General features: G+C 54.7%; 1 protein-coding gene across 1 annotated transcript; it reads left to right on the top strand.

Annotated features, from left to right (window-relative positions):
* Positions 1 to 12,169: 12,169 nt before the first annotated feature.
* Positions 12,170 to 25,946, top strand: ARL8A (ADP ribosylation factor like GTPase 8A). The gene is made up of 7 exons (XM_040085792.2): positions 12,170 to 12,364; positions 20,322 to 20,402; positions 21,358 to 21,431; positions 23,627 to 23,720; positions 24,882 to 24,949; positions 25,618 to 25,688; positions 25,807 to 25,946. Exons 1-7 carry the CDS (start codon positions 12,242 to 12,244, stop codon positions 25,854 to 25,856), a joined length of 561 nt encoding a protein of 186 aa, XP_039941726.1. The 5' UTR covers positions 12,170 to 12,241; the 3' UTR covers positions 25,857 to 25,946.
* The last annotated feature ends 1,118 nt before the right edge of the window (positions 25,947 to 27,064 follow it).

Below are 27,064 nucleotides of genomic sequence, written 5' to 3' on the forward strand. Positions count from 1 at the left end.
CAGAGCCTCTGTCCTGGCTGTGCATCCTTTGTGGGCAGGGCTGGGCTTGCTCCAAACATGCACCACGAAGCTCTTCTTGCTAAAGACACACCTTGATGGCTTGGTGCACGGTCAGCTAACAGCGTTCCACAGCTTGCTTTCCTCTCCACCTTCAGCCAACACCTCAACAGCCTTAGAGCAGAATCACAGAGTTACTGAGGTTGGAAAAGACCTCCAAGATCATCGAGTCCAACCTCTGATCAAACCCCACTGTGCCCACTAAACTGGATCATGAATTGCCATCTGTAGTTGTTCCTTGAACACCTCCAGGGATGGTGAGTCCACCACCGCCCTGGGCAGCCTGTGCCAGTGCCTGACCACCCCTCCAGGGAAGAAATTTTCCCCAGTATCCAACCCAAACCTCCCCTCTCCCTAGCAGGGAGATTCCCAAGTGCAGTTTGCAAGTGATGTGTTCCCAATTGCCTTCTGTTACATGAGGGTGGGGATTTTGAATTCTTGGGTTTGTTTCTTTTTTTTTTTTTTTCTGAAATCAGAACAAAATAATGTTTGGGTTTTATTGGGTTGTCTTTTTAACTGGTAAATCCAGGGGGAAAAACAGAATACGGAAAAACATTTTAAGCACGGAGACAGAAATATTCTGTGAAGTATTTTGACTTGCTATGAAGGTATTCAAAGCTGCCCTTGGCTGATGGGTGTCAGACACCCACTTGGGCAGCGAGGGCTGGGAAGGAGATGGGACCTGCCCAGTCTGTGCCTGCCCATGGCATGGCCCTGGCATGACCCAGTGAGATCCAGGGGGAAAAAGGTCCACGTACCTGCTAAAGGACTCTGAGCTTGCCTGGGCTCCCTGAGCTTCCCCAGCCCAGGGCTGTGTGCATCACCTACCCCTTCACCACTCCATGGGTCCCCAAAATGCAGCTGAATCGCTGCCCAATGCTCTTCCCTGTCCACTTCCCTCCCTTGGCGCCAGGAACAAATCCGCTTCCTGGCCCGGCAGCAAGAAAAGGAGCAGATCTCAAGTAATATCCTTTCATCTGCTGCATTTTGATCATCCTGGCAGAGAAATCAGCCCTCCCTCATGCCCCAGCCTGCACAGCCAGGTGTTTTGGGGGGGAATTTTGTTCTCTGTGGGTTTCCTGCATGAAGCTCGGGCACTTGGAGAGGCAGTGGAGCTTCTGCAAGCTCCCTGCAGGTCAATTCAAGGTTCAGGACTTGGCCTTCTCAGGTGATTTGGTGTAAAACTGTTGCCTTTAATGGTGTCTCTGGAGACACATAGAGGTTTGAGTTGTGAGACAGGCTTTATTCAGCATCCCCTCCTCACACACTGCCATCAGGCAGGAGAAGTTGAAGACTTGCAAAGTGCACCTGGACAGTTTTCCTGCACTCCCTGGACAGCAGGACACACATCATTTTCCTCATGCTTTCCGTTTGCTGTCCAGAGGAGAGCTCTTAGTGGAGGGCTGCACGAGGGTCTCCCAGGGCGTGCAGGAGCAGCACCAGGATCACAGCTGGGCCAGGGGTGTTGTCACCTCCTCCCAGATTCCCCAACAGGTGCTGGGAAGTTTTCCAGCTCAGCTGTCTGATGCAGATTATGATCAGTTAAGCAGGTTTCCTGCCTTTTGATCTGTTTCTACCAGCTCCATCTGCTCCACACTTACCTGGCCCGTGTGTGAGTTCTCTCCATCCTCTATGCACTGACTCCCTGAGCAGTGCTGGGGGCTGTGCTGAGCCATCGCCTGCGTTATTGCCAAACCCCATCCTGGGCTCACCCCATGTCAGGGTTTGATCTGCTCTGGTTGTGTCCTGAGTGTCCTGAGAAGCTGCCTCACATAGTCTATAAAAAGCACAGGGTGCCCAGCAGAGAGAGGAGAGGAATCTCTCCAAAACCTCATGCTTCCCCGTGCCCTGGGATAGCATTAAGCCCCTGAGCTTGGCCAGGGGTTTCAGCACAGCCAAGATCGCTCCTGTCCCTCACTCCCCCAGTTAAACCCCAGGTATGGTCCCAGCTGTCCTTCTCCTCACAGTGTTCCTGTGCTCCATGGGAGGAACAGCCCAGCCAGGCAGGCAGAGCTCGCTGGCACTGAAGCCCTGGGTTGTAGCATCCTGAGAACCATGTCCCCAGGAGGCCAGGTCCTGCCCAGGGCTCAGGAAAAATCCTTCCTCCACAGAACCACAGAACAGTTTGGGTTGGAAGGCCGTCTAGTCCCAACCCCTTCCACTATCCCAGGTTGCTCCACATCCAGCCTGGCCTTGGACACCTCCAGGAATGGAACAGCCTGTGCCAGGGCCTCACCATACTCTTTATAAAACATTTCTTTCTTACGTCTAAGAAAATACATTAGGTATAAAGATAATGAGATAAAAGATCCTGTCCTATCCACATGACTGTAATTTTGGCCTGGGGTTTTCCAGGCTGGTAATCCACTGCCTCCCCTTGTAACAACTCCTTGGCCCACCCAGCAGCACTCACCCAGAGCCAGAGGGAGGGCTGCCCTGGGGGCTGGGAGCACCAGGAACGCTGTGGGACATGGGAGTGACAGCTCTTTGTGCTGGTCCTTGGTAAGCCAGGGTTAAACTCTCAGCCAGGGGAGCATGATCAAAGGCCACCCCTTACCCAGGTGGGCTGGCACAGCCCTGACCTCTGTTTCCTCAAGGAACTTGGCTGAGAAACCACATCAAAACCTCCTGGGAATGTCAAGTGTGCTCTGGAGAGGCCCTGGGGTGATGCCAGCCCCTGCACAGGGCTCTGCCCAGTCCCCAGCTCTTGGCATGGACACCATGGGGTGGCACCATGGAGGACAGTGCTGCAAAGGGACCAGATCTGCTGTGTGCACCCCTGCACGTGCCACTATGGACCCTCTGCAGGGTGCAGAGCTTGGGAGCCTGGTTCAAACCAGGGGGAAACAGCCAAATGTCCCCAAACTTGTCAGGGCTGGCTCCCCTTGATGGGAATAAGGGAAATAGGGTGGGTGGAGGGGGGATAGTGCATGAAAATCATTGTTTTTGCCCATTTGTTCACATCTCTCCCAGTGTGGGGGTGGTCAATAACTGAGCTGTTGTCCCTGCTGTTTGGGGTGAGTTTGGTTTGAGCACTGGATGGGCAATTTCTGTGGCAGGGACTGCAGGAACATCCCTGTGATCCAGGGACAATCTCCAACAGCTTCAGGGCTACAGGAATGCTGGAGGGAAACTCCAGCCTGGCATAGGGACATTTTTTGGGCTTGAATGTTTATTAAAAATCTGTTTGTGGGGTCCCACCTCGAATGCTGGGTACAGTTTTGGGCCCCTCATGAAAAGAAAGACACCTTAAGTGCTGGAGTGTGTCCAGGGAAGGGAACGGAGCTGGGAAGGGTCTGGGGCCCCAGGAGGAGCTGTGGGAGCTGGGAAAGGGGCTGAGCCTGAAGAAAAGGAGGCTCAGAGGGAACCTTGTGGCTCTGCACAACTCCCTGACAGGAGGGGCAGCCAGGGAAGGTCGGGCTGTGCTCCCATGGAACAGGGACAGGACAAGAAGAAACAGCTTCCAGATCCACTGGGGGCAGTTTAGATTGGATATTAGGAGAGATTTCTTCACCAAAAGGGTGGCCAAGCCCTGGCATAGGCTGCCCAGGGCAGTGGTGGAGTCACCATCCCTGCAGGTTCAGTAGTGACATTGGCACTTCTGGGATAACAGCTGGACTCGGTGATATTAGAGGTCTTTTCCAACCTGAACAATCCTCTGATTCTATGAAAAAAACAAAAAAAAATTAAAAAATCTTCAAGCAGAAATTATGTGCAAGATTTGGGGGGATGATGAATTTTTCACTGGTCTGAGGAGTTACAATGGGGTGATTACAGAAAGCAATGATATTTCTGCTTCCTCAGACCTCACTTTGAGAGCACAGGGATCCTGAGCAGGCTGCAGCAGCTGGGGAAACAAAATGCTTTCTGTGTCTAAAACAAGGGCAGCTTCCCTGTGACTTACAGCACATGAGGGAAAGTTCCCCACCATTAATTGTCAGGGGCTGAGACACCCCCCGTGAGGTAAATCGAACCCCAACCCAGTTTCCCTATTTCCTGTGCACACACATTTGTCTCAGGCAGCCCCAGCAGTGGATTCAGCATCTTTGTGTCTCACAAGAGCACCAGCAACCTCTGCACAAGGGCTCTCCTCAGAAACTGCTGGAATAAAGGACCTGGTGCAAGGGAATTGCAAACAGCCTGGTGTGCCAGTCCTCGCTTTGGGACTGGCTCAAACCCCTCATGGATGGAACCCTGTTGGCCTGGCACAGCCAGGCAGCCCTGACCTGAGTGCCCAGCACAGCGTGGGAGAGCACAGCAGAGCCAGGGCACAGCCAGCACACACCTGGAGCAGCTCTGCATCCCCCCAGCCCCGCAGAGCTGAGCAGGGACAAAGCAAGAAGGTTTGGGGCTGCAGGGCCCAACCTATTTGCAGTAGGCTGAGTGGAGGTCTTACAGGAACATCCTTGGAGGAAGCTGTGCCTTTTGGGTTGTGTCTCATTCTCCAGGCAGGAATTGTCAGCTTCTGTGGCATTGCCTGGGGCTCCTGGCACCCCCTACACTCCACTGCCCGCCCTGGCTGCTGGCACCCTGCACTCCTGCACACCCTGCACTCCTGCACACTCCTGCATACCCCTGCACACCCCTGCACATCCTGCACATCCTTGCACCCCCAGTCCTCCTGCACTCATCACACCCTGCGCCCTCAAGTACCCCAGGACCCCTGCACACCCCTGCACCCCCGTGCCCTGCATCTCCCCCACCCAGCACCGCCCACACCGCCTGCACCCCTCGAACACCTGCACACCCCAAGGCTGCACCTGTGCCAGCCCCCCTGGACACCAGCCCTCCCAACACCTGGGAGTGCCACTGGGACCCCTGGCACACACGGCAGGACTGAGCCAGCCCGTGGGGCTGCCCCTCTGCCCTCCTGCCCCACTGCAGCCCGCACCACCGTCCCCCTGGTGTCACCTGTCCCCCTGGTGTCACCTGCCATAGGTACGGCAGAACAAGCAGCACCTGGCCAGCGGCCAAGGCAGGAGCTGCCCCTGGCCTTGCAGGCCCCTTGCCCAGGGCTGGTGGCAGGGGCATCCAAAGGATGGTGTGGCAGGGTAACACCAGGATGGCCGGGCCCCAGCAGGGACCTCTGGTGTCTCAGCGGTGTTCCCCTGGCTCCTGAGACTCGGGGAACACCTGTGGATGAGGTGTGGGGACCTGGAGGCCCAGGCCTGAGGGAGCTGCACCCTGGTGTGAATGGGGCCTCCATGGGCACAGAGAGGACCTCAGCCACTTGCTGTTTTCTTCAGTCACGGGCCACTCACTGGTTTTGTGGCTTTGGAAGCTGCGCTTTGACCTGGTGCTTGGCCTCAGGCCTCAGGCCTCAGGCCTCAGGCCTCAGTTTCCCCAGGTGATGCCTGCATGATGGTTCGGGTGCAGGGTGCAGGGGGTGCAGTGGGTGCTGGGTACAGGTGTGTCGGGGTACAGGTGTAATAGACTATGAACACGAAGAAAAGTTCCAATAGGAATTTATTACATTACAGCAGGCAAAGCAAAGGCAAATACAGCGCTGGACGGCAGGGGAGTCTCGCTCCACCAACTGCCGTGCCTTGGCAGGTTTTTCAGTCTTGCTTTTATCTTGCTTCTTTCCTCCGATGATGTATGTGTGACGTGTTGCTGGGAGGGTCTCTTTCTGTCTTTTGGTGGTCGCAGAGATGAAGGCTGTAGTTGTAAGCTGGAATTCCTGAAACTTAAAGCTGATTAAGCAAGTAGAGAAGGAATGAGCAAGGGTCTGTTTGCCTATCAGCTTAGATAGTGACATAGTAACTTCTTGTTATCTTGAGTTATTTGATCTTCAGTGAACAAAAAATAGTTAATGTTTATCACAATTCCCCCATTTCTCTTGTTCTTACTTATTTTTGTTCACTGTATCTTTGCAGTTCTTGTCTAGCTAACTTTAAAGTTTTTAAATTTTCTTCTTCAGGTATCTGATTATACTTAGTTTTAAGAAGCATAAGATGTGCCGCTTCCAGCCGGCTTTTCACTATAGTAATCAGTTTATTAAATATACATGGTCTAAAGTCTGCTTGCAAATATTTATTATGCCCTCCCCTGGGTGTCCAGTCAGAGGCGATTGTTTCACAGCCCCAATATCCACAAAAATATTCCCCAGGATAATTACAATATCCTTTACTGTGATTTGAGCTTGGGCACATGTAAAATCCCGTTAGGTTCAGTACTTTTCTACAATGATTTATGTTGGTCAGATCACACAATTTTACTCTGAAACTGGGTGCTCCTACAGTAGTTACAGTTTGCAAAATCTCATTGTCATCCCATCGCTATAGTGACTATTTAAAGGGTTGGTGTGGTAGATTGTCTAAGGCATTAATCTCTCTTAAGTATAACATCAGCAAAAGAAAAGTAATCGGCTGGGTCACGTGGTGAGCATCATTGGGGGCATAGGAATGGGAGTATATCTGAGGATTGTTCCATTTCATAGACTGCAACCTGTCTCTCTGCCCAGGGTCCTTGCTCTAATTCCTATTCCTGAGGCAATTCCTCAAATATTGTTTTGTTGTCCCACCCCTGGGGTTTCTTTCTTCTACAGCTTTTTACCCCTCTGCCTTTCCCGTCGACTCGGTTGCCTCGAGCCACGGGGGGTACCATCTTCTCGGCAGCAGGGATATTCTTCAGGAGGTCCCCGGGGGCGACTCTGTTGCCTCTTGACATAGGAATCCCAGTTCTGATACTTAACTGGGGGTGTATCACACCGGATTCCCTTTAGGCGTGTGCGGCAGGTGTAGTCAACAATTTCAGCTATGAACGGGATGGGTTCATTAGGGTGATAACAATAATATTTTGGTTTAATCCCTAATGCAAAAATCCTCTACCACTCTTCTGATTCTTCTACTAATCCCTCATATTTAACTTTATATTCTAGAATTCAATCAGTTATGTTCCGCTGCAATACCCAACAGGGGCTGCAAATTCCTCTAGGAGGGGTTCCTCGCCTACAATGACTCCACCACCTGTCTCCGCAGATTTTACAAATATAACAAACAAAGGGATAACAATTGCATTCTGGGTCTCTACACTTTATCTTAACATCAGTTACAAATTAATCTTTCCTCCGTGTAGTGTGGTTCTGGTGCATATTTCACACGGTGTCCATTCATTGATGATCTCTCCTCTGGATCCGTAACTTCAGGTCTCCAGGATTGCTTGTTACCTGCTACTCAGGAGTCGGTTTGCTCACTGGCCCTTTAATTCTGCTAGCATGGGTCCCTCCCTTTTCTGCTGTTCTGACTGCAGTATCTGTAGTAAGCAATACAAGGTAAGGGCCCTCCCATTGTGGGGCCAAGGTTGCTTCTTTCCAGGACTTTATCATTACCCAATCTCCTGGTTGCACCTGGTGCAGTTTCAAATCTAGTGGGGGTCTCTGAGCTAACCTTCCCTTTTTCCATAGATTTTCCCTATATTTCATTAGGCTGGTAATGTATACATTCATATTTTGATCCCTCAACTTTGGATGATCTTGCGGTTCCTCTATATTGTAGGGCATTCCATACAACATTTCAAATGGAGATATTCCCATATCCGATCTAGGTTGTGTCCGGATATTAGCAATGCTAATGGTAGGCATTTTACCCATGACAGTTTGGTCTCAATCACGAGTTTGGTCAATTGTTTTTTAATTTCCCCATTCATTCTTTCTACTCTTCCCGAACTTTGGGGGTGCCAGGGGGTGTGATAATCCCATTGTATTCCCATTATTGCCATGGTTTCCTTAATTATTTTGGATGTAAAGTGAGGGCCTCTGTCCGAGTCAATGGTTTCCGTGACCCCATATCTGGGAATAATCTGCTCTAATAGGGTCTTGATCACTGTTTGTGCCGTTGCCCTTGCCGTAGGGAATGCCTCTACATAATGGGTTAGGTGATCCACTATTACCAATAGATATTTATACCTCCCAGTCTTTGGTAACTCAGTAAAGTCTAGTTGGATGTTAGCAAATGGCCGGTATGCTGTAGGTCGTCCCCCCTATTAAGGTTTTTCTTAAATTGGCCTTATTTACTTTTAGGCAGGTAACGCACCCCCTCACTACCTGCTTTGCCAAGTTATCTGCCACAATACACATATGTTTGGTGGCGAATTGATCTACCAATGCTTGTGCCCCCCAATGTGTTTTGCTATGTATTCTCCTCATAATATCCATAGCTATGGATTTAGGCAGTACAGTTCTATTATCCTCTGGAAGTCGCCATTCCCCTTCTGGGTCTTCTCTCAACCTCTTTCCTTTCATCTTTTCTTCTTCCTGCATAGTAAAACTATATATCTTTTGCAAATTCCCTCTGCTAGTCTCACGCTCTTTTCTTTTAGCTTTCGGATCTTTCTGGGGGGTAGATTGTGACGTCTGCAAAGCAGCCCTTCTTGCTTCCTGATCTGCTGCATTATTTCCCCTGCTTTTAAAATCCAATCCCTTTTGATGCCCTTTCAGGTGAACAACAGCAATTTTCCTAGGTCCCCTCAAGGCCTTCAGCAGTTTCCTGATTAGATCCTGGTGAACCAGGTTTTTTTCCCTGGGAGTTTATTAACCCCCGTTCTTCCCATATTTTCCCAAAAGTGTGTATAATCCCATAGGCATATTTTGAGTCAGTATAGATGGTACCTGATTTATCCTTCAACAACTGCAATGCCCACAGTACAGCATAAAGTTCACAGGCCTGCGCCGACTAAGATCCACTTAGAGGGCCTGATTCGATAACTGCAAGTCCTTCTCCCCCAACTATTGCATAGCCAGAGACCTTTTTTCTATTAATTACTCGCGATGAGCCATCTACAAACAACCTACCCCCCTCTGGGGAGATGGGGTACTGTTTAACCCTTATCGGTGTCTCTGGATCTTTAATGATTACCGAGAAGGGGGGTATATTCAACCTTCCTACACTATCAGGAGTGTACCATACTTCTGAGTTAATGTTTTCTTCATCCTCTACCCTCAAGGGACAGAGTTTTATTTTGATTTCCTCACTTACTACTTCTATATTAATACCTATTTTTATAATTAAGTCTCTCCCTAACAAATTATAATCTGCTTCTGGTACTAGTAGAAGGTTCCCTATTCCCATTTTGGACCTTGATTTCACCAGTACATTCTTAATAACAGGGACTTTAAAGGGCTCCCCCTTCGCCCCTACCACTTGAGCAGTTTCCTTTGATATCTTACATCCCTCCGGTAGTACCTGGACTGTCGATCGCTCAGCTCCAGTATCTACTAAAAACTCAAATTTCTGCTGCTGAGGACCTATTTTTAATTTTATCAAGGGCTCCTGATGTTTCCGTGTCCCCAGCAAATGAAGCCCCTGACTCCTTCAGTCCTCTTTGAAGACTCTCTCATCCCTCAGCTGCTTCCTGCAGTTTCTCCGAAAGTGTTCTTCATTCCCACAGTAGAAACATACGCCTCCATCTTTTTTCTCTACCCGGAGAACTCCTCCCCCATTTCTCTGGGCCACTTGACTTGTTTTGGGAGGGGCATCAATTCTCCTAGTCTCCCTTACTGCTGCCACCATCATTCTTACTTGTCTCTTGTGACTCTCTTCATCTCTCCTCACATATACCTTCTGTGCTTCCCTCAATAGCTCATCCAGGTCTCTATCTTGCCAATTATCTAATTTTTCTAACTTCTTTCTGATATCTTCCCACGATTTAGCCACAAATTGTGTTTTTAGTAGTGCTTGCTCTAACGGTGTCTCAGGATCTAAGCCCGAGTACATTTGCAGGTTTTTTTTTTTTTTCTCAAGCGTTCTAGCCAATCCGTAGGTGTCTCCTCCTTTTTCTGTCTCTCATTAAATGCTTTGTTGATGTTCTGCCCCCTAGGCACCGCTTCTCGGATCCCCTGTACTATTATCCCCCTCAGATCCTGCATATTGATTCTGTGATCCTGCTGCTGATGATTCCAATTGGGATCCTGCAAAGGCCACTTGGTGTCTGCTAAGGGTCCTTGTGCATGTTGTGAATCCCATAGCCGCATCCCCGCTTGTCTAATCATATTTCTTTCCTCGGCCGTGAAGAGAATATTCAATATGGCTTGCAACTCGCCCCAAGTATAAATACTGGGTCCCAAAAATTGGTCCAGTCTCTCGGCTACCCCCAAAGGATCTTCCAGGAGGCTCCCCATCTCCCTCTTAAATTCCCGAACATCCCCAGAACTCAAAGGTACTGAAACAAACTCTATCACTGGGTGAGGTCCCTGGCCCCCCCCCCACAGGCATTTCTCTTAGGGGATATAGGTTATGCTGTCTAGCCCGACCTCGGGTTATGGGTCCCTGCACTTCCTCGGGGGGCTCGGGATTACTCCCTGCTTCATGAGGCTCTATTGGAGGTGCATCCGGAATCTGGGGGTTCTGAGGGGGTATGTAAGGAGGTGGGATTAGTAAGGCTTCTTCCTCTTTACTCCTGTCTTTCTTTCGTCCTCCCTCTTTGAGGGGAAACAGGAGCACTTCACCCCCAGGTCTTGTAACTCATACATTAGCATATTCACTTTCTTCCTGACTAACAGGAATTTTAGTGTTTACCCACAAGTTGAGTTTTTGCCTCACCCAATCTTCTGATGATCTAAAAATAGGCTAAAAAATATTCCAGGAAATCTCCTTTCCACCCCATACTACCACACAATAATGGATCATTTTAGCTTTATCTTTACCCCCTGTGTTAGGGTAATGTTTCCAATTGTCTAATATGAACCCCAGTGGGCTATCTGTTTTATGGGAGTAGAGGGCCTGCTCTTCCCCTGTCCCATCTTCTGGAGTGCCCTCACACAAGTGTGGTGCGGAAATCACTCGCTTCCCCTTGTTCGTGGCTCACGCCCTCTCGGACAATGAGAACCGCACTACTGAGGGTCCACAATCGCTTGGAAAATCCGAGCTGCCGGTTCTCCTCTCACACACACACACACTCGCAGCACTCCAGGATACCCGACCCCGACCGAACGGAATCTTCCACACAGATACTCACGCGTCTTGCGTCTTCGTCCGGACCTTTGTGCACAAAGTTTATAGGGTCTGCCGGCTTCCTTTGCCTAATGCTTTGAATTTAGGTTCGTCGGTCCAACCGAGACAGGAATCGGGACTACCAGGGCCGCCGACTGATCGGCGGGGCGCCCCCCAGGCAGAACCAAAAGTCCTATCTCACAGGTGGATCCGAGTCACGGCACCAAATTGTAATAGACTATGAACACGAAGAAAAGTTCCAATAGGAATTTATTACATTACAGCAGGCAAAGCAAAGGCAAATACAGCGCTGGACGGCAGGGGAGTCTCGCTCCACCAACTGCCGTGCCTTGGCAGGTTTTTTCAGTCTTGCTTTTATCTTGCTTCTTTCCTCCGATGATGTATGTGTGACGTGTTGCTGGGAGGGTCTCTTTCTGTCTTTTGGTGGTCGCAGAGATGAAGGCTGTAGTTGTAAGCTGGAATTCCTGAAACTTAAAGCTGATTAAGCAAGTAGAGAAGGAATGAGCAAGGGTCTGTTTGCCTATCAGCTTAGATAGTGACATAGTAACTTCTTGTTATCTTGAGTTATTTGATCTTCAGTGAACAAAAAATAGTTAATGTTTATCACACAGGGATATGGGGCGCAGTGGCACGAGGGTGCATCCCCCGTCCCTCAGGCCGTACTATGACCTGAGAAGCCCTGTGTTACCGAGGGTGCGAGGATACCGGGAGTGACCAGGGCAGGGGTTTGGGCTATCGAAGCGTGTCCGGGCTGTCCCGGACCCGGCTGGGCTGGGCCGGCTGTACGGTGTGCGGTGGGTCCTCCGGGCCGGCAGGGGGCGCGGCAGCGGGGCGGGCGCAGGCGGCTCGCGGGCCCCACCCGGCGCGGCGGTGCGGCAGCAGGGCGCGCGGCGCGCGGACAATACCGGGGAGCGGCGGCGGCTCGGCCTCCATCGGCCCCGCTCGGCCTGCATCGGCACCGCTCGGCCTCCATCGGCACCGCTCGGCCCTGCCTGACCTCGATCGTCTCCGCTCGGCCCCGCTCGGCCCTGCCCGGCTCCACCCCGACTGGCCCCGCCCCGTCTCGGCCTCGCTCGGCTCCACTCGGCCTCTCTCGGCCCTGCCCGGCCCGGCCCCGCTCGGCTCGGCTCGGCTCCGCTCGGTTCGGCCCGGCCCAGCCCGGCTCCGCTCGGCTCGGCCCGGCTCCGCTCGGCTCAACTCGGCCCCGCTCGGCGCGGCCCGGCCCGGCCGGCACCATGCTGGCGCTCTTCAACAAGCTGCTGGACTGGTTCCGGGCGCTGTTCTGGAAGGAGGAGATGGAGCTGACCCTGGTGGGGCTGCAGTACTCGGGCAAGACCACCTTCGTCAACGTTATCGCGGTGAGCGCCCCGCATCGCCCCATCCCCGAGGGGTCACGGGCCCACCCCAGGGCTTCACCCTTGGATCCCCGCTGCATCCTCATTGCACCCCCGCTGCATCCTCGTTGCATCCCCGCTGCATCCTCATTGCATCCCCGCCCCTTCCAAGCCCCCATTGCACCCCATTGCATGTCCCCAGTGCATCCCGTGGATATTTCTCTGAACGTCTCCGCCCTATCGCACCCCAGCCTGAAAATGCCTCTGGGGAGAGGGTGCAGGCTGGGGGTGCGGGGTGCAGCAGTGGGGTGCAGTGTGGGGTGCAGTGTGGGGTGCAGTGTGGGGTGCAGGGTGTCGGCCCAGGGCGGCCCAGGCAAACCGCAGCGTTTGCTCCCCGCATTCCCAGAGCCGAGCGGGTGCTCGGGGCCACAGCCGGAGCAGGCCCTGCGGAAGGGTCCGGCACCCCCTTGCCCTCTCCGGCCGGAGCTCCGCCAGCGGTCAGCAACCAGTGCCGGTGCCCTGACTGGGCAGTGCCGGTATCCTGGATTGGCAGTGCCGGTATCCTGGACAGGCGGTCCCGGTGCCCTGACTGGGCAGTGCCGGTATCCTGGATTGGCAGTGCCGGTATCCTGGATGGGCAGTGCCGGTATCCTGGATGGGCAGTGCCGGTATCCCGGACGGGCAGTGCCAGTATCCTGGATGGGCAGTGCCGGTATCCCGGACGGGCAGTGCCAGTATCCTGGGTGGGCAGTGCCGGTATCCTGGATGGGCAGTGCCAGTATCCTGGCGGTCCCGGTGCCCTGACTGGGCAGTGCCGGTATCCTGGATTGGCAGTGCCGGTATCCTGGACAGGCGGTCCCGGTGCCCTGACTGGGCAGTGCCGGTATCCCGGACGGGCAGTGCCGGTATCCTGGCGGTCCCGGTGCCCTGACTGGGCAGTGCCAGTATCCTGGCAGTGCCGCCCGGTGGGACTGCGGGAGCCCTGGCCCTGGCGGCCGGGCAGCTCCCGCTCTCGTTCCCGTAACAGCAGGCGCTTTGTCATCGTCCCTGCCGCCGCCGGGACGCGCAGGTGGGGCCTCATGACGACCCTGCCGGGCTCGGTGCCGCCGGGGATCCTTGCCTGGGGGCGGTGTGGGAGGTATTTGCCTGGCGACCTTCCTGTCGTGCATGTCCCCGATCCCGAAGCCCAGGGCGTGGCTTCAACCGAGGGGATGCTCGGCAGAGTCTCTCTTGCTTTTTGGGTTGTTCTCGCCGTCTCAATACGTGATGGTGCAAAGCGGGAGGATCCTGAAGGGGTGGGTTCGGGCTGTTGTCCCCTTCACAGAGGGAGGTGGATGCAGATCCACCCTGGTTTCCCCACTGGCCCCTGGTCCCTGCACGTTGCTCTGAAGTCCATGCCTGCCATGGATCCGAAACAGAGTGAGTTGTTGCTGCTTGCTCAGGGTGCTGGAAGCTGCTGGGCTGTCAGAGAACATTTTCAGCTCATACAGAGGCTTCATTACACTGGAGCCATGCTCTTTGAGAGGTGCTGAGGGACAAAAATGTCCTTCCTGAAGTGTCTAGGGGCAGAGAGAGGACACCCTAAAATGATTTTCATCCTGGAGATGATGGCACTCCTGCTCTCGAGCTGTTCTGGAAGTCACTTCTCAGTGCTTCAGTCTCCTGCTGGCTGCCCCCATAAACCAACACCAGTGTCAGGGGGCAGGGAGCATTTTGGTTCTGGGGCAGTGACCCCGAGCACTAATCCTATTTTCAGGGGACCTCTCCCCGCTGTTTGCGTGTTTAATAGGCAATTTTTGCAATCCCATGCCAGGGTGGGACATGGTGGTGCCACACGTGGGCTGCCCCTTCTCTGGATCTGCTGGATGGTGCTGCCTTGAAAATGGCAAAGTCATTTAGTGTTGGTTTTAATCACCCAGTTAAGCTGTCAAGGGTGATGGAGCTTTATCCCAGACCTGCTGTGCTGTTCTGCCTGCACAGGGCTGGAAACCCCAAGGGTTGGTGTTACTCAGCTCCCTGTTCCCCACTCGCCCCTCCTCTCCCAGCCACATCTGGAGCAGACAGGGCTCGGTGTGAGCTTCATGGGGTTTGCTTCTGTGAGTAAATACTTTGTACCTGGCATTTTTGCTCTGGGCAAGACCCCACTGGCAAGATCCATGCACTGGGACTCTCTCTGCTTAGCCAGGATTGCTGGTGTAGGGAAAAGGGACTTGGAGGAATTATAGCAGCTCTTGAGGTGGCTGAAGTTGGCACCATGGCCTGCTGGTCTGTCAGGTCTGTTGTGGGGGGGTCTGCAGCCAGGCTCAGGGCGCTGAGTTTGGCCTCTCAAGTTATTTGGGAAGTTCAAGTTTTGTGGCAGATGCACCAACTTTGAGAAGATAGCCTAGAAAGAAGGACTTGTTGGGCACAGCAAAATAGAAGCATGACACAGGACATGCCAACTGGACAGGAGCCGCCTGAGAAGGTCTGGAGGCGCCTGGCTTTAGGGTGATGCAATCGGGTTGTTTGAAGGGGAAATAGCTGTGATTTGGGCTTTGTGGTGGGAAGAAATGAACTGAAGAAGTACAGGATTTTGGTGTTGTTGGAGAGGTGTCACAAGAAGCATTTCTGGGACTGGAGCTGCTCCAGGGGGATTGGTACCGTCCTTTTCTTCCAGGATTTGTAGCTGCACCTGACTGAAAAGTGGGCTCTGGTTCCCTGGAAGGTGGGTGGCTCTCTCCAGCAGCCAGGCTCTGGTTGTGCCAGGCAAGGGCTTTGCTGAAGGCAGCTATGATCAGGGTGACTCCTCCTGGCTCACCTCCCTGGGGACTTCAATTTTCCAGGACTTATTTTTTTCTTTTCCTAACTGTTGATAGCTGAGGCATGAAGTCTTTCCTGCAAGGAGAAGTAAAAACTGTAGATACACCTGGTCTTGATTTAACCTGAAGCTAGTGGGCTTTTAGCTGCCTTTTCTCCAGTCTGGTGACAAGGGTGACTTGAAAGCATGGAGAGCTCCTCAGCAGATGCTGGGGCCCAAAACCTGTCAGTGCAGGTCATGGTCAGAACAAGAGAGCGTTGCTGCTTTTTAACATCACACTCATTCTACCTGTGCTAGAGCCTTCCAGGAGAGGGAAGCCACAAGCGCTGGGGTGTTGGACACGTGTGGTGGGAGCTCTGGGGCACCATCTTGTGCTTCAGCCCTGCCTGGAAAATGATTCAGACCAGTGCAGTAGGAGGAAGTATGGAGCTCCTGGAGAGAGTTCAGTGGAGGCTGTGAAGATGCTGACAGGACTGGAGCATCTCTCTCATGAGGACAGGCTGAGGGAGCTGAGGCTGTTGAGCCAAACAGCCAAAAAAAGATGACTGAGAGGGGCCCTCATCAGTGTCTGTCAGTGTCTGCAGGGAGGGGGCAGAGAATGCACCAGGCTCTGCTCCCTGGGGCCCAGCAATGGGGCAAGAGGAATGGACAGAAACTCATGCCCAGGAAGTTCCACCGGGACATGAGGAAGAACTTTCTGTGTAGTGACTGTGCACTGAACAAGCTGCCCAGAGAGGGTGTGGGGTCCCCTTCACTGGAGATGTTCCAGAACTGACTAGGAATAATGCTGTGCCCTATGCTCTGGGATGATCCTGGTTGAGCAGGGAGGTTAGACCAGACTGTGGTCCTTCCAACCTGACCCATCCCGTGAAACCACATCAGCCTCGTATTTGGCACCAGGTAGGATGGTGGATGGTGTGGCAGCTCTCTGACAGTGCTGCCAGGGGAGGCATGGCCTGGTGGTGTCTCACAGGACTGCAGAGCTCAGCACTGCTCCCACCCATCCTCAGAGAGACGCTGACCCCCTCACCAGCCAGCTCAGCCATCCTGGCAGGATGAGCTCTGGCAGCTGAGCCTGGGAGGGAAGGTGCAGCTCCAGGTCTGCAAGGTCCCCAGGGTTTGCTGTGGAGATAGAGACAGGTGCTGAGGAAGCAGCAGGGAGATGTTGTTCTGATGCATTTGTGCTGGTCTGTCTTGACACTCAGCTCTCCCAGGAACTCCGGGTGTGCCTCCTGAGTGGGGTCTGGCAGGGTGGGAGGTGGCCATGGGTTCTCATGCTGCCTCATGGTCATTCTGCCTCCAGATGCAGCACCTGGGCCCTCCACAGGTGTATCTTTGCACCTTGGCTTCATAACGCAGAAAGCAGCAGGTTTTCTGGGGGGTTTCTCCATATTCCTGGAAGAGGAGGAGAATCTGGCTGGGGCAGGGTCTCGTCTTGCTGCTGCAAGCTCTGTCCACCTGAGCCAAGAAAAATGGACAGTGTGGCTTTCCTGAGATAGGATCACAGAGTGATTTGGATTTGAAAGGACCTTTAAAGATCAACTTGTTCAACACCCCTAACACTGGCAGGCACATACAGAGACACCTTCCACTAGGCTGGTTTGCTCCTAGCCCCGTCCAGCCTGACCTTGAACATTTCCAGGAATGGGGCAGCCACAGCTTCTCTGGGTAACCTGTACCAGAACCTCACGTGTCACATCATAAAAAATGTGGGTTTTATATCTTTATATGTAAATTTCCCTCCATGTTAGAGCTTGGACAGGGTTTGGAGGGACTCACGTGCCACATGGCAGGAGATGCCTGCGGGAGTGCCAGGCTGGGCAGTTTTGGGGATGGTCCAGGCAGTGGTGGGAGATGCCCAACCCGAGGTGCTTTTTACCTGTGTCCCAGAGAGGGCCATGCTGTGGTGGAGACACAACTGCACAGACCCAGGGCTGCACAAACCCAGGCTTCCAGCACTGCCATCTCTGTCCTCTGGGGAGCAGGGCTGCAGAGCAGGGATTTATCTAGAGCAGATGACATCAGTTCAGTGTCAAGCTGTGCTGGGACAGGGTGACAGTCACCTGGCCACGGTGAGGAGCGGGCCCTGGCCACCTCAGCCCTGCATGCTGCTCACCAGAGCGGGTGGAGGCCGAGGGGGCTTCTCTGCATGTGCCAGTGAGCCAAGGTCCCGGGCCCTGTCTGAGCAGGCGGTGATGGCTGAAGTGGCAGGAGATGCAGTGTCCATGTGCATGTGTCAGGATGGGGCTCAGCATGAGCTGGGGGCACCGCTTGCCCTGGCAAAAGGTGAATTCTGGTCACCTCTCCCCGTGACCCAACTGGAAAGTGTTGGGGCTGGGCAGAAAGGTCTCTTTGCCTTCCAGGGCACCAAGGCAGAGTGGTTTGGGCAGAGCAGTGGGTGACCCTGGCAAAACCAGCAAGGAACTGGAGTCTGTAAAGACCTGATCTGCCATTTGTGGCCACAAAATCCATCTCGCCTGCAACGATTTTTGTGCTTCCCAGTGGAATCCCGTTCTTAAACACTTGGTGTAGCTTGGCATCGTCTTCAGGGTCAGCATGGATGCTGTGTCCATTACATAACCAAAATTTGGGGGAAGAATGTGTCCAGTGAAGCTCTTGCTTGTCTCCATCTGGGTGCTCGCTGCTTTCCTGGCAGTGGAGCTGTGGATGGCTGGAGGGAGTTGAAAATATATTGAAGGCACCAGCGTCAGGGGTAGTTGGAGAGGGAAGAGGAAACTCTGTTTCCACCGCTGAGAGTTGCTTTCAGAGAGCAGCTGATGCAGAGAGGGGCTGGTGGAGGAGGAGCACATGCGAGATGCTTCTGTGGGTGCTGGTAGAGCAGGGAGCACGTGTGAGCCATCCTGGACCACAGTGCCTTCCTTGCATTCCCAGCTCAGCCTGTTTGGGACAGCTCAAGTTTTGTTTTGGCTCCTTGGCCGTGGACAGCCTGGAGGCAGGTGCTGCAGTGGGGCAGGAGTTTGGGGCAGGAAGCAAGGCTGTGGTCACTCACACAGACATGCTCTGTCCTGCCCATGGAGGGAAGAAGAGGTAACTCCTGGCTCCTGCATTTACAGCCCTTCCTGCAAGAAGCTTCTGCCACATGGGAACCTTATCTTGTGTGGCTTTTGCACAGCCAGCAGATCCCATGACGTGGTCTGGGATCCCTGAGGGAGGTGCCTGCAGCTTCCAAGAGCTCTTCAGCAATTGCTCTCCGATCAAAGCCTGAGAATTTCTTTCTTTCATAAAGCTCAGTTGTGTGTTGAACCTCAATCCATAGGAGACATCCCCTGTGGAACCCTGCGTGCTTCCCCTCCTCTCCCCACGCCCTTCCTCACAGTGCTTTCTGGGTGCAGCATGGCCTCAACACCCCTTGGCTGCCAGGTTTTGCTGCTGAATGCAAAAGGGATATGAAAAAGAGAAGCAGTGTGTATTGCAGAGCATTTGGAAGAGGCCAGGAGAACCCTGGGGACTTGCTGATGTGGTGCATCTGGAGGAGCCACAGGCTCAACGAGGCACGAAAATCTGCTTATGAGAAAAAAAGACTTCCTGTTTTGAAGTTTGTGTTAACTAAGAGAAAAGCCCTCAAGAAACTGATGTTTTAAGGTAGTAAAACCTGCTAGGATGAGTTTGGCCATGGTTGGTAGTTCCTGCAGGTTTCTGGCACTGCTGGCTGAAATCCCCAAGGCTGCACTATCCTGGTTGTCAGACATTCTGCCCTGCTGGCTCCTCAGCGTTCTGCAGCATGGTCTCCCCCAGGATGCATTTACAGGCCAAGAGCCTGCTTTGAGTCCCGGGGAAGCTGCTGGAGGCAGCGGGTAGAGGGCTGTGCCAGCTCCTGTCTCCTGCCCCAGAGGTGCCACCTCACTGCTGGGACTGCCCATAACGTCCCTCTGTGCTCCTGGATCCATCCTGCAACCTTGGGATTTCACGGAATCACAGAATGTCTAGGTTGGAAGAGACCTTCAAGATCATCGAGTCCAACCCATGCCCTAACATCTCAACTAGATTGAGTGCCACATTCAGTCTTTTTTTAAACTGGATTTCAGCAGCAAACTGGAACATGGGTGGGCTTTGCCAGACCCTTTGCTGTGGTGCTGGGCACGTGGGTGGTGAGCCAGCACCAGCTGAGGGATGGTTCCTCCTCTGATGAGCCTGACCCATGCCACAGCGGTGCTGGGATGCTGCAGCCACGCAGGGATCTCATGCATCAGATGCATAAACTCAACAGGCACTGGAGCTGCACTGGGAGCAGCTCCTGGGGCGGGGAGGGACCTTTTGTGACCCCCAAGTGACCCAGCACAGGCAGAGCTGGGGGCCCGGCACAGACAGCACTCGCCTGAAAGCAGAAGTCAGTCGGGTTTGAGCAGGGCTGTAAATGCTCCAAAGCATCCAACACGCTGGTGCCCCCAGGAGTTACAGCTGGAAAGGAGCTGGAGCAGGACGTGGCTCCCTGGGTGGGAAGCCCAGCCCGAAACCCCGGGTCCTTGCAGGGCTGCCTCACCAGAGCTCACTGCGGAGGATGAAGGTCTCAGCCTCCTTCCACAAAGGCCTTGGGAATCCCACCTTGAAAGAGTTGGGATGGGCAAGCCCCCATCCCAATGGGACAACGGTGTGTCCAGGGCTGATGCTGGCAGCTCGCTGCAGGGTTGGGGGCTGCACTGGGGCACCCAGGGCACCTGTGCCCGTTGCAGCAGCCACAGCGTCATGGTTTAGGAATGGTATCCCCCAATTCGGTGCTCCCGATGGTGTCAGGTGTTCCTGCCTCTTGCTTCCCCTTCCCTCTCCAACTGGAAGCACAAAAGGCAAAGATCACGGCTTGAGATAAGAACAATTTGCTAGAAACAGAAGACAGTAAGAGCAACACTACTAGTAACCAAAGTGTACAGAGGGAGTGTGATTTACATGCAAAATGCTCACCAAGCCCCGTACAATGAAACAATGGCTTCCCTTCCCCCACCAGGCTTCCTCCCAGCTGGAAAAGAGCAGCATTCCCATAGTCCTGGTGGCACCGTGTCTCCTGGGCTCTGTGCTCCTGGCGTGGACCTGCAGGATGGCTGCACCGTGCCCAGGGCACGGCTGGCAGAGCCTCTGGGGTTATCCCAGGCTGTCAGCCTTGCTGCCCAGACAGGGCAGGCTGGCCCCATTCCTCTACCTCCTAACGCTGTTTCACCTTGTTCCTTGCAGTCAGGGCAGTTCAATGAAGACATGATCCCCACAGTGGGTTTCAACATGAGGAAGATCACCAAAGGGAATGTCACCATAAAGGTAAGGTGCAGTTGGTACTGCTGGTGAGGGCTCTTGGGATGAAAGGTGAAGGTGAGGGAGGTTGGTGGCTCTTCTGATAGAGGGGAAGAATTGCAGGGATCCCAGCTGCATTCACAGAATAGAAGTATAGCAGCATTAAGGGTGGAAAGTCCCTTTAAGATCAAGTCTAACCATTCTCCCAGGAGTGCCATGTTCACCACTAAACCATGTCTCCCAAGAGCCACATCCACGTGTTTTATTAACATTTCCAGGGATTGTGATTCCACCATCCAGAAGTGAAAGATTTGCCCTCTTAGGGTCCCGCAGGTGTCCACCAGAGGAGGTGGTGGGACGGGCTGTAGGAGATCCAGACTTGTGCAGTAAGAGTCAGTTTGGGCTGCAAAGCTGGAGGTTTCCTTGTATCTCTGGCTTGCTGGCGGGGACTTATGGATGTGGTCACCTTGCTGAGGGTGGTAGTGCTGGGAAAAAAACAGGTCATGGCTTGCAGTGGTGATCTCTGCCTTGGGAGCAAAGGAAGAGGAGGGTTCTACCTGTTGTGGATTTCTCAAGGGCCTGGGGTTGTACTGGGAAATAGCTGCTGGACAGGCTTGAAAAGCTGGCTGGTGGATCTCTGGCTGCTGCAGGAACGCTTTTGAGAGTGTGTTCTTAAATGGGAAATGCCTCAGGGAAATGCCAGGAGGTGTGATGGGCATGGGGAGGAGGGCTTGGGCCAGGGGATCCCTCCATGCCAGCAGAGGCACACCGCAGCGGGATTCAGCATCCTCCAGCACCCCTTCCTGAGGTGTCTCCCTTCTTTATCGAGTCAGGAGCCTCCTCCTGAGGTTTGAGCAGAAGAGGAGAGGCTGGGGGTGGGTTTGGTGCACGGCTGAAATGCCTCAGGCGGGCACACGGGGGAGGAAGAGTGTTGTGCAGGAGTGTGGGGCGCCGGGGTAACGCTGCCATCTCCCTGTCACAGCTCTGGGACATCGGTGGGCAGCCACGGTTCCGCAGCATGTGGGAGCGATACTGCCGCGGAGTGAGTGCCATCGTGTGAGTATCCCCGAGCCCTGCTGGCACCCCCGGGCTGCTGCTCGGCCTTGCCAGGGCTGCATCACCCGGCCCGGGGTGCTGGGCTGCCAGCGCAGCTGCGGGGCCTTTGCTGCCCGGGCTGGGCACCTGCGTCAGGAATCACCGAACTGTCGCGGAATCACGAAGGTTGGAAAAGGCCTCTGAGGTCATTGAGTCCAACCATTAAGCCAACACCACCATGTTCATCACTAGACTATGTCCCCAGATGGTTTTTGAATACCAACAGGGATGGTGGCTGTACCTCTGCCCTGAGCAGCCTGTGTCAGGGCCTTGCCACCCTTTTAGGGAAGAAATTTTCTCTAACATCCAACCTGAACCTCCTCTGGTCCAACTTGAGGCCATTTCTTCTGGTCCTGTCACTTGTTTATGGGGAGGAGATCCCGACCCCCCCCCCCGGCTCCACCCTCCTGTCGGGGAATTGGAGAGACCAGGAAGGTCTCCCCTGAGCCTCCTTTAATCTAGGTACTTCCCCTGGGGACTGATGTCTGCATGGGACTGATGTCTGCATGGGCTTTGAGCAGAGGACAGCCAGGTCCCTCCAGCTGAGCCAGACCCTTCTCTTCCCTTCCAGCATCACTCAGTCCTGCTCTGTTCCTCAGATCTTACCCTTCCAGGCTCCCATGCATCCTCTGTGCTGGCTGAGCAAACCCGGTGGTGGGGCTCAGCCCTTCCTAGAGGCTGGTTTCCAGGTCAGCCTGTTTATGTGCTGCCAGATAAATCCTGTGCTGAGAGCAGGAGTCTCACCTGCTACTGAGTCAGCAAATCTGAGTGTCCCTGGGTGTCCCCATTGCAAACAGCGCAGTAGATGCAATCCCAGGGAGGCCAGGCTCTGGGTGAGCGTGGCAGGACACTCATGGGAAGCACGCTGCCTGTTCCAAAGGACAGATACTGATCTTGGGACACCATGCTGGGGTTGCTTAAACCCAGTCAGAAAATGAGATTGATGGGATCTTTCCCAAGTGACCATACCCTGAGATTTGGGGGGCTGCTTTCCAGCCCTTCCCAGCTCTAAGCCTTGGCAGGTGAGGAGGAGTGTGGTACTGCTTGTTCTGCGTGTTGGGACAGTGGTGTCTGCTGCTGCCCTTGCAGACTGTCACCGTGGTGGGACATGGCCTTGGACCTGTAGGAGGGTTTTTACTACACTTGTTATTACAATGAGCTTTGCTAGAAATGACAAAATCTCTGTCTTTTCACTCCTTTTGCTGCCTCCTTTTATAATGTCATCATTTTGGCCCATGTGGTTGTCAGGAAACAAAAGGAGTGTCAGCATCCAGGTCACGCTCCAGTCTGCCCTCACGCATTGAGCTGTGTCAGGTCCCTTTCCCTCTGCTCTCAGCTTTTCCCACCTGTGCCCAGCATGGCAAGGGCTGGGGCAGCCCCTGGGGGTGTTTTTCCCTCTCAGCACAGCGTTCCCATTTTCCTGTGTTAAGCACTTTAGTAGCTCTTTTCCTATTTTCAAATAACTCCCCAAAGCCTGATGAGCTGGTGTTTCTCACTCCTTCTCTCCCAGCTTCTTGATCTTTGAAATCAAGGCTGCTTTGATCGATTCCTCACCCAAGTTACGGTTTCAGTGACTTCCTTTGCTGGATAAAAGTTGGCCTGCAGGAACAAAATCCTTTCCCAAATCTCCCCTTCTGCTCAGAGGAGCGTTGGTGGCCACTGGCTTCACCTCCACGTGCTCCATGGCCCCTCCCAAGGTTACCCCATTGATGGGATGGGGAGGTCCTTCTCCTTCTTGGGTCACCCTTCCATCCTCAGCTTCTCTTGCCTTCTCTGCTTGTCCTCTGTCCTGGGTGTTTACATGGGAGCTGCCGTGTGCACGTGTTGTTGGAGACAACCTGTGTCCTGCAGCTTCTCCTGCCTGGGCTTCCCCCACCAGCCTGTCCCTGCTGTCAGCAGGTTGGCACCTGCAGAGACAAGGATGGGGTGGTCTCCCACTCTCCTCAGAGACATGAGGGGCTCACAGCTGGTTTTGGGAAGAGGCATCCATCCTGGTGGAAGGATCCTGTTCTCAACCACCTCCACATGCTGGCCCAGTTTCCAGTGGGGGCAGTGAGCTGCCATGAGAGGAGGTTTGGGGGTGGCACGGAGCTCGGCACAGCACGAGGGCACGGAGACCTGGGCACCTGCGCTCAGGGTTGTCCCTTCCCTTGCAGGTACATGGTGGATGCTGCTGACCAGGAGAAGATAGAGGCCTCGAAGAACGAACTGCACAACCTGCTTGACAAGCCGCAGCTGCAGGGCATCCCGGTGAGCTGGCGCCTCAGCCCGTGCCCCCAGCCACTCCTGGGGCTGGGCACTGCCAGGGCAGCAGAGCAGATTCAGGGAGGGGCTCCCCTTCCTTGGAGGTGTCACTTCCCTGCTGCACTCCTGAGGGAGCGGGCTGGGACAGTGACACTTTCTAGGTCAGAACTGGGCCAAGGAACAGAGCGGGACCTTTAGGGCAGGGAGCACAGACCAGGTCCCCTGGGTGCATCTGTCCTCTGGCATGGATTTGCACCTGATTTATGGTGTGACAGGCCTGTCTCCCGTGAGAGGAGCTGCTGGGCTGTGACAAGTGCAGGAGGTGGGACATGGCACAGTGCCAGGCACACTGTACGTGGCAGGTGGGCTGTGCACCAGCCGTCCCAAATCAGCATCTTTGAAAGCAGCTAACTGAGGATCTTGCCACGGATCCCAAATGTCCGCTGCCAGCTAAATTAAGCTCGTGGTATTGACATACCACGCTGCAGGCCTCTGAAGGCTCTGTGCTGAGAACAAACCTCCTGATTGAAACAGCTCATCCTGTGCTGCTGCAGAGCCCGGGCAGTCGGGGCAGCCACCGCCTCGGCACCGTCCCTGTCAGGTGACAGTCACATGGCTGCTCCGGAGGGACAAACCGGTCCTGCTGCGTGGTTATTTTCCTTACACAGTCTGAGAATTTGAGGGCAGCTTTTGTGGTTGTCAAGAGCCTTGAAGGAGAGATTAGTGACAGCACAAACAGCTGATCCTGGTTTGGGCTGGCTGCCTGCAGAGTGGGTTCTGCCCAGCATCCACAGCTTGCTGGTGCTGGATAATGTCAGCGTTAGCCATTTCGCTTAACTTTTTGCTCAGGGACGGTGAGAGGCTCCTGGGAGAATGTCCTAGATGGCCCAGCAGATATTGGTGCCCTCCAGAGAGGATGTGCTGTGGAGCTCTCTCTGCACTGGGAGCAGGGAGTGCACAGGAGATGCTGTGTACAGGCTGATTAAGGCAGTTAATTGAAGTGCTCTGCCTCCTGAGTGCTGCTGAAGGGGGTTTCTCTGTTTGGGACATCCCAGTGGAGTAGCCAGGGCAGTCTGGTGTCACAAGCAGGCTCTGCTGAGTGGCAGAAGAAGGTTCCTGCCTGCTCTGTGGCCAGGTGCTTCAGGTGTCCCGTGTCCTGCCCTGCAGGTCCTCGTCCTGGGGAACAAGCGGGACCTGCCCGGTGCCTTGGATGAGAAGGAGCTCATTGAGAAGATGTAAGTGTGCCAGTGCCCCGGGCACACGGGGGGTGACACAGTGTGACCCCTCCCCACTGTGCCGTGTCCCCACCAGCACGATCGCCCATCTGGGGTGGCACTGTGGTGCCTGGGGTGGGCTGGCAGAGACGAGTGGCTGAGGATGTCCGAGGTGCCTCGTGGAGACAGAGAGGAGCTGGAACCTCGAGTGCCAGGGCTGGGTCCCACGTGCCACATGGTGGCGTGGGGGCCTGGCACAGCTGGTGGAGCTGGTGTCCCCAGATGCTGCCCTGGACAGTGGGGCTGGGCTTCTCCACAGGGAGCCTCTGGACCATGGGCACCTGGGCAGCTTTCATGCTGCCAGCCCTGTGCTGCTCCCAAAACCTCCCTGCCCCATCTGGCTGCAGGGCTGGACCCATGGAATTTGATGGCCAGGGTCTCTGTGGGATCAGATCCCTCCTGCCCTGTCACACAGCTGCCCCCCAGACCACCCCTGCCCCTCAGGCATGGAGCAATGGTGCCCTTGCCTGACCCACACGCAGCTCCTGCAGAGCCTGTGGAGCTGCTGCCCCTTCAGTGCTCTGTCTCAGAGACAGTCCAGAGACCCTGCAGGGGCTGCCCGGGGATGTCTCCCGTGGCCACCCCACACAGCTCAGAGTCTGCAGCCAGCACTTGCTCCCTTCCCTCAGGAACCTCTCTGCCATCCAGGACCGAGAGATCTGTTGCTATTCCATCTCCTGCAAAGAAAAGGACAACATTGGTGAGTGCCATGGGGTCACGATGGGCGTGGGGGGCAGCCCGTGCCCACCTGTTTGCCCAGGTATGGGGGGAGGTGACAGCCAGGGACAGAAGCTCTGAGTGTCCCCTTGCCTCTGCAGACATCACCCTACAGTGGCTTATCCAGCACTCGAAGTCCAGGCGAAGCTGAGGTCCCGCGGGCCTGGCGAGGATTGGGAAGATGCCATTGTACAAGCCCACGCCCCTCTCTCCTGCTCTGTCCCTCCAGCTCTCTCTCTAGATGGGTATTTTTAGGGGACCCCAGACTCTGCTCACATTGGGGCAGAGTCCTTGTTTTTATTGTAAAGAAGATGTCCGACTGCCCTCCTCTCCTCCTCTCTTCTCCTGCCCCCTCTCCTCCTCCATTTTGGCACTGTTCTGTTGTTGTCTGTGTATACAGTATATATATATGTATATATATTTTAATTTTTTAATTTAAGGGATAGCGCTGTTATTAAATTGGGCCCTGTGAGTGGTAGGAAAGCTGGGGCTCCCCAAGGGCAGCCAAGGGTCAGCGTTGGGAGGAGGAGGAGGGTGGTAGCAGAAGGCAGTCCTTGGGGATGGGGCTGTGCCAGCTGCAGGCAGGTCCCCTGGGGCTCCCTCTTCCCTGCTCTGGGTGTCCTGCTGCTGTCTCCAGGCAGAGACCACCCTGGGGGTGTTGGGGGGTGCCCACCTTGCCCTGCCTGCCTCGGGCTTGGCGTGGGGAGGGCGTGTCAGTGCCACCTCCAGGCTCCTCACCCCTCCGGGGGACAGGCATCAGCCACAAGCCACTGTCATCAGCCTCCCCGTACTGCCTCCCCCTCCCCAGCCCCTCTGTGGGGCCCAAGGCCACTTGTCCCCCTGTCCCACGTGTCCCCTGCTCTTGTGCCTGGGCCGAATCCTGCCCACTGCCCAGCCTGGCTGCTCGGAGGATGATCTGAGGCACCGGTACCAGTGCTGGGGGCGCAGCAATGCCAGCAGCCCCTGGGTGAGCAGGGGGCTGGCACCTGCCTCCCACCTGTCCTGGGGCTGGCTCAGCCCCACGTCACCTCTCAGGACAGCTGTGCTGGCTCCCCACATGCCCAGGGGCATCGCCTGTGCCCAGCTGGGGCTGCTGGCTCTGCCCTGGCCAGGGACACCCCTTGGGATGCCAGACAGGGAGGGACACTGGGAGGCACCTGGAGACACCTGTGCACCCTCAGTGCTGCTCACCAGACCCAGGGGGTGTCCCCTGTGCTTGTTCCCCATGTCCTGTTCCCTGTGCCCTGCTCCTCATGCCCTGCTCCCCATTCCTTGCTCCCCATGCTTGCAGCGCATTCCTACTCCCCGTGCTCTGCTCCCTGTGCCTGCTTCCCTCGCCATGCTGCATTCCCTGCTCCC

The sequence above is a fragment of the Hirundo rustica genome, chromosome 24, assembly GCF_015227805.2.
Source record: "Hirundo rustica isolate bHirRus1 chromosome 24, bHirRus1.pri.v3, whole genome shotgun sequence".
In the NCBI taxonomy this organism is placed as follows: domain Eukaryota; kingdom Metazoa; phylum Chordata; class Aves; order Passeriformes; family Hirundinidae; genus Hirundo; species Hirundo rustica.

Coding starts and splice junctions, on each gene's coding strand:
- ARL8A (XM_040085792.2), top strand. CDS start 12,242: ATGCTGGCGCTCTTCAACAAGCTGCTGGACTGGTTCCGGGCGCTGTTC. Junction 23,721..24,881: donor CGCAGCTGCAGGGCATCCCG/GTGAGCTGGCGC, acceptor CCTGCCCTGCAG/GTCCTCGTCCTGGGGAACAA. Junction 25,689..25,806: donor CAAAGAAAAGGACAACATTG/GTGAGTGCCATG, acceptor TTGCCTCTGCAG/ACATCACCCTACAGTGGCTT.